The sequence below is a fragment of the Thamnophis elegans genome, chromosome Z (assembly GCF_009769535.1).
Source record: "Thamnophis elegans isolate rThaEle1 chromosome Z, rThaEle1.pri, whole genome shotgun sequence".
Taxonomy (NCBI): Eukaryota; Metazoa; Chordata; class Lepidosauria; order Squamata; family Colubridae; genus Thamnophis; species Thamnophis elegans.
Genome location: NC_045558.1, coordinates 7,073,544 through 7,080,445, shown reverse-complemented (window position 1 = coordinate 7,080,445; position 6,902 = coordinate 7,073,544). Strand labels below are relative to the sequence as shown.

The window sequence follows — 6,902 nt, the reverse complement described above, 5'->3', positions numbered from 1 at the left end:
TTTATGTTGTAAATTGTTTGTCCTCCCCCCCCCCCCCTTTGAACTGTGAGCCGCCCTGAGTCCCCCCAGGGAAAAGGGCGGCATACAAATAAAGTGAAAACTAAACTAAAACTAAACTAAACAACCATGAAGTTTGGAAAGATGCTTTTCCAAACTTCTTGTTTTGAAATTTGAAAAACCATAGTTTGAAAACCATAAAAGTTTGCAAAGCACCGTTGGAATAACTTCAGCAGTTGTGGGTACTCCATCTCTGGAAGCTTTCAGAGAGAGATTGGGCAACCGTTTGTCTGAAAAGGTATAGGGTCTCGTGCTCAAGCAGCGGGTTGGACTAGAAGACCTCTGGGGTTCCTTCCAACTCTCTTAATCCTATGTTCTATGACCTTGATGATTGAGAATCTCCATAGACATCCTGTCCCATTAAGTCACTTTACAGCACCTTTGTTAACTCTGAACAATCACTAATGTCCTAAATTGAGTCCATGCCTCCCCTTCAACCACATCCACACAAAAGATTTAGCAGTGTCAATATAATCCTGTCAGCCAACCATGTTCCAGGATGTTCCAATTGTTTCAAGATTTCTTGAAACCAAATATAAAATTACTCTGACCCACTGAGTTTTCCAAGCAGCCATCAGGTAATGAACACAATATTTTAATAAATAGAAAATTTAAAAGAAAAAACAATTAGGCAGCAGGAGTTTTTGTCATGCGGTTTTTATTGATTTGCTGATACCAAGAAATTAAAGTCAGAAAAGCATTTACTCCTGCTGAACCCTGGAGGGCGGTGGTAAGCCCAATAATCCAAGGTTATGTGCACCCCAAAATCTAAAATAATACCCCAGTGTGCAAACATTATGTCAATGTTATAACTATGATTAGAAGTAGTCTGGATAAGATGGAACCTAGTTTGCATTTACGACGATCAGCAAACCAAATTATGGCTTGCGATCTCCAGAACTCTTGGTTCTACACGTAACTTTTCCTGATCGTTGCTTCATCCACGACAACTTCTTCCACTTCCGGTATGGTTTGCAAATCAATGTGGTAAATCGGCGCAATCCTATAAAGAAAGGAACAGGACGTTGAAGTCCACGCATCTAAAAGTGGCAAACATGGAGAAAACACAGCAGTAGACAGACTTCACTGAATCTTTGGAATAAGCAGCATCTTAAAGTTGGACTCTTCACTTGAATGTTTCTTTCTCTGTGCGCCAAAGTAGTGGGTTTCAAAAAATTTTAGAACCTCTTTTGTGGGTGTGGCTTGCCAGCCATGTGGCTGAGTGGGCATGGCCAACTTGTAAAATGTGGTGAAACTCATTTAACAACGCTCTTGCTTAGCAACCAAAATGTTGGCGCAGAAACTCTGGCATTTGAAGCATGCAAGTCTTAAAGCTGTCAAGTTACAAGACCCTTTTGCACCCCCTAACCCTTTAGAAAAAAAAAAACCCTAGGGATGTTCAAACTTGACAGCTTTAAGACTTGTGGACTTCAACTACCAGGATTCCTCCTCTCGCTCTTCATCTTGATGATGTGCGGACAGGCGGGGGGAGGGAGCTGGAACCAGTTCTAAACGGCACTGTAAATTTGTGGAACCTCTTCTATAGAAGAGCTTGGAACTGGCAGGAACCCACCCCTGATGCCAAAGGTGCTTTTTCAAAAGGCAACTGTCTTTGTTTTTCTTTGAAAACATTTTAGTTTCTTATTTGAGAAGCTTCAAAGAATAACAGAGTTGGAGGGAGGGAGGGAGGGAGGGAGGGAGGGAGGGAGGGAGGGAGGAAGAAAGAAAGAAAGAAAGAAAGAAAGAAAGCAAGGAAGGAAGGAAGGAAGGAAGGAAGGAAGGCAGGAAGGAAGGAAGGAAGGAAGGAAGGGAGAAGGAGCAGCAGCTTCTTGGATCAGAAGCAAGATGTTTTCAAGAAAAAAACAAAGTCTTATTGCTTCTTGAAAAAGCACCTTTGGGGCACCCATAGCCACATTAATATGGTGAGCCACCCATGGAGGTCAAGTGTTTGGCAGTCCTATAAATTCAAGAAACAAATAAATTTAATGAACTCACTCCCTGCTTGGTGGGCCTTCAGGCTCCGGCGGCACATCCTGAAGATCTTTGTTGCGTGTCTCCGGAAGGAAACAGCACAGGATCCCTGCAACCAGTGAGGCACTCCCACAGATGAACATAGGAATAGCAAGGTGGTATCTGGCCAACATGCCAAGCAGTGGCGCAAGGATGCCCGCCACACGAGCAGACATCGAACACAAGCCAAGGCCGAATTGTCTGGTAGAAGAAATGGAATAAAAGAAATTGAGCCACTCACCCAACCTAAACAGTTTTCAGACTAAAATAAACGAGAAAGCAAATATGAACTTCTCTTCTGGGAATCCTGGAAGCTGAAGTCCACATATCTTAAAAGTTGCCAAGTTTGAAAAACACTGCTAACAATTAAATTATAATATTGCATTTATTTTAAACTTGTGAAGGTCACACTTCTTGGTTATTTTGTTGTTTGGTGCTGCCCAGAGTCGCAATGCTGAACTGGATGCCTTTATAAATCAAGTCAGTAAGTAAATAAACAATACAGGTACATAGATAATTTCTTTACCTGACAACAGTGGGAAATAGCTCAGCAGAAAACAAATAAGTAGTAGAGAAGGAAGCAGCCATGGCAGATTTTCCAATCACAGCTAGCACAGTCACAATCAGAGGGAATTCTGGAGGGGAGAAAAAAACCAATGAAGAGGAGTTACAAAATACCTGAAAGCTTCAATCCTGGGGCCTAGGTTCACACAAATCCATGAGTGGGTTTAGGCTGGCTTCTGTGACCCTTTCAGGAGAAAGGTTTAGTCACTTGCTGAATTCTTGCACTAATCAGAAAGGTCCAGTCCCCCCCCCCCCCCATGAGATGCCACCGAGGGGAAAAAACACAACATTGGAAAAGATAAATTAAGGGTTTGAGTCAAGGGCCTGCACTTTTCCTTGAAAAAGACTCTAATGCTGAAAAAGACGGAAGGAAAGAGAAAATGTGGTAAAAAGGAGCATATCTCGGCAAGACTTAAGGACCAAGGTTGGAAGTAGATCTTGCTGGAGGAAAAAAACAACATTGATGTGACCGCTAAGAGTAAAAAAAACAACTTTTATGGCCCCCTAAAACAACCAATCCTGCTAAAATTAAATCCCCCAACATCTTTTGGACACCTTGCTATTTTTTTGCCCCACCCAAAAAAATATCTCAGGTACCTTTGGGGATCACACAGATGATGACACACATGATCCCTCCCAGGATGAGCCAAGAGGACTGGCACTTCTTCCTTCCGATCCATTGAAGCAGGAAAATGGAGAGGATGCGAGAGGGGATTTCCACGGCTCCAAAGATGAGTTGGGTCAAGTAGATGTTCAGGCCAAAGTCCCCGACATGAAGACTCACTTCGTAATACACCAAGCTGTCCACAAACCTGAGGGTAGAACCAGAAGATGAAGTTCCTTCTGAGTCACATGCCCATTACGTTGAAAATACATCTGATTTGTGTGGCTTTTTAAAAATTCCCTTTTAAAGGACGACTTACCACATCCAAGCCATAATCAAAGTTACGTTCCTCAGGTGCGATTCCTTGAAAAGGTCCAGGAAGCTTCTTCGTCTCTCGGTGTTTTCCAGAGCCAACTAGAATGAGCACAAAATGGAAGGCAGAAGAACATTTAGTCAAATTTCATGGTTAACTGTCTTTTGTTAATACATGCTGGCTGCTTGCCAAGCTCCCAAATTTTATTTAGGATGCTGGGGCAAGTCCTAAGCGCAAGTAGTAAGACGCTTTTTTCAGAGTAATTATAACTTTGAATAGTCACTACACGAATGGCTAGAAGTGGAGGAACATTTGTGCACTTTTTGGATAAAAATACAGCTTTTGAGCCTTGTTTTTGTAAAGCTGGGCAAATAGTTTATATAGTTATGACTATATAAAAAGCAGGGGGGACAAACGCCAGGCGTTTTGCCCAAAAGACCCCCTTCAGAGAGTAAAAGGACCAAAGAACTAGAAGTTTTAGCATTGGAAAGGAGTATTAAACCCAATTTTAATCTCCTCCTTTAAAGTGTTCTATTCTAAAATGTTCCCCGAAAAGAGCATTAAAGTAATTGCGCGGTTTGGTACCTGATCAAAGACATCCATAGACAAGATTCGTTGGTTGATGTTAGCCGCTCTTAGAATGACGTCTTTTGCTTCGTTCATTCTCTTTTTGGTTATCAGCCACCGGGCAGAGCGTGGAAGTACCCTGCAACAGATTTAAAAAATAAAATAAATCAGAAGTGGAAATGGAGTTGGGAAGGTGAGGAACTGAATAGAGTTCAAATTGAGAATTTGAATGGCAAGAACAGCTGGGTACCTCCTTGCAGGCCACTGTTTCTTAATTTTAAGAAGCCTGGACTTCAACACTCATTCACACAGACACATGTTGGCTGGGGAATTCTGGGAGTTGAAGTCCAGGTCTTTTAAATTGCCAAAATTGAGAACAACTAAGTGCATTAGCAAAAAAAGAAAATAAAAAAATCAAACTGACCTGAATCAAAAACATAAGTTTTTGAAACCTGATCAGGTTTTGGATGCCCACAAAAAGCTGAAGATGCCCACTTCCTTCCAGCATAAATGCAGAAGACTTACCAAGCGTAGAAAAAGATGAGGAAAGCAGGAGCCGAGGTCGTTATCTGGAACAGCCGCCAGTCACTGACGAAGTATGCCACACAGGCTAGAGCCATCTGACCCAGCGCATTGGCACAATGGATGATGATCAGGGCCTGTGGACGGTAAGATGGGCCGACCCACTCCGAACCTACAGAGAATTGGAAAAAACTCTCAAGTCTCCATTCACAAAGAAATCTTTCCATCCACTTCACTTTCCATTCAGAAATCCTTTCCCATCCCTGGACCGTTGAATAAATGGCTCGTCTTACAGCCTGCAATAAATGTCTTGCCACTGAGCATCTCTACATTATGATGCTTCACACTTTCTCCAGGTCCTAAGAAATATACAGAGAACTCCCTGAAATCTTTTTTTTTTTTTTAAATCAATACATTTGTTTGGAAAGCAAAAGTTGTGAGATCTCTTAAGGGCTGAAGTTTGGGCTTCTAGGACTTACTCAAAGTTGTAACGCTGATGCTGATCCCAGCCAGAGCGGTTCCCACGACGAATCTCAGGGCAACGTAAACGTAGAAATGTGGTGCCAGACTTGCAATGGTGCCGAAGAATCCCATTATGAACAGGGCAATCAGTATGGATATTTGACTTCCAACCCTGGAGAAAAACAATGCCATGTGTTAACAGGAAGACTCCATTGTAATGCTCAGAACGAAAATACACATTTTTTTAAAAAAAAAATGTATCTGCTGTTTTTCCTGGAGATATAACAAATGAAGCTGGGCCGGAGCGTCTTCAAGAAGAGGTTCAAAAGAAGTCAAGATGGCAATCATACGCAAAGGATCAAAACATTGTCCTCAATACACAGACAGTGCCTTGCTCCCATGTGTGTGGTAACCACAATCTTGATGATCAAATGTGGGGCACATTATGCAGAGATGCAGGTCTCCATCATGCTGGAAAAATTGAAGGAAAGAGAACAAGCAGCAACAAAGCACAAGGGACTCATTAAAGTAGTGATGGGTGTACCGTTTGAAAAAAGCTGAAGGATTAGGTGGGGAACAGAAGTGCAAACATGTGTAAAAAGAGGCAGGACATGGATTGCAGGCACAGAAGCCGTCTTCAACTTTTGGGGCCGCTGTGAACCCCCTTTTTGATGACTCGCATAAACTGCTGAACCATCCCACCTTCCCTCCTCCAACAACAGTATGTGTGGTGCGTGAGATATCTTACTTTACCTGTCACTCAGTGAGCCGAAGATCAGCGATCCAACCAGCAGGCCACCCATGAAAATGGATTGGGAGATGTCATTTAAGTAACTTTGGTCACAGACCAGATCAAACTAAAAAAAAAAAAGAGGAGGGGGGGGGGTTAGATAACAAATTCTGTTTTAGTTAAACTTCCTGAATTCCCCCAACCACTAGGATAACAAGAAAGCTGCACCAATTCCCACCAATTGCTTTGAAGGGGGTGATGCAATTCTCAAGATTTCAAAGCCGAATCGTTTTGCACTTAAAAAGAATGCGCCTACCTCGGTAACCAGTGTTGGGACGTCCATCGTTGGATACACCCATCCCTCTTCACAGCCCTGAGTTGAATTGAAGCCATAGTTTGCGATCGATTCGATATCCAGATCTACTGGAGCGAATCTGGAACATTGCTCAAAAGAACCGTCGGTTCTCTTAGGAATGGTCAGATTCAGCTCCTGTTGAAAAGTTAGGTTGGGGCTAATTGCTCGGATCCAACTCGAATTGCAATAGTGAGGCACTTCAATACTAATGAAGATTTGGCCAAACATATGAAAGGGAGTTAAGAAACTCGGGATGCAAAGCAGAAATATCAAACATTTCTGAAACGCCCCAAACTCCCCGATTATCTTCAAAACATCTCCAAACCCAGCCATTGTTGAGTTTCGATGTAGGTTCTTAAAGTGAGAGCCTGAAATTAAAATTTAAACAAAAAATCAGCAATAATAAAGCAGTAAGTAAGAGAAAGGGAGCGAGAGCAAGGAAGCAAGGCAGTAAAGTGGGTGGAATTCAATTCCGTACCTATGAAATTGTAAGTCCTTCAAAATTGAGAACCGCTGCTATAACCGGTTTTCTGAACCAAGCACTTTAAATTGCACGCAGTTTTTAGCATAGCCGCAAAAGCAGCGTTTTTCAACCTCGGAAAAAAAATAATGAGTGGACTTCAATTCCATGGCTGTAGAATTGCGGGAAATGAAGCCCACTCAAAAGTTGACGCGGTTGAGAAGCGCTGTTTTAACTTGTCTAAATAAGCCTCTTTAA

The 6,902-nt window shown here is 42.3% G+C and overlaps 1 protein-coding gene across 1 annotated transcript; it reads right to left on the bottom strand.

Moving 5' to 3' along the window:
• Nucleotides 1-966: 966 nt before the first annotated feature.
• On the bottom strand, nt 967-6,517 carry LOC116520655 (solute carrier family 22 member 13-like). Its single transcript, XM_032234935.1, has 10 exons — nt 6,146-6,517; nt 5,853-5,956; nt 5,117-5,271; nt 4,641-4,809; nt 4,134-4,254; nt 3,555-3,649; nt 3,229-3,443; nt 2,594-2,702; nt 2,053-2,268; nt 967-1,060 (listed from the first exon to the last, which is right to left on the bottom strand). The coding sequence occupies exons 1-10, from the start codon at nt 6,515-6,517 to the stop codon at nt 967-969; spliced, it is 1,650 nt and encodes a 549-aa protein (XP_032090826.1).
• Nucleotides 6,518-6,902: the final 385 nt, after the last annotated feature.

Excerpts from the sequence above, each read along its gene's own strand:
- LOC116520655 (XM_032234935.1), bottom strand. The coding sequence starts at position 6,517 with ATGGCTGGGTTTGGAGATGTTTTGAAGATAATCGGGGAGTTTGGGGCG. Across the intron at positions 5,957-6,145 it reads TCCCAACACTGGTTACCGAG|TTTGATCTGGTCTGTGACCA; the intron begins GTAGGCGCATTC and ends TTTTTTTTTTAG. Across the intron at positions 4,255-4,640 it reads CTCATCTTTTTCTACGCTTG|GGTACTTCCACGCTCTGCCC; the intron begins GTAAGTCTTCTG and ends AATCTGTTGCAG.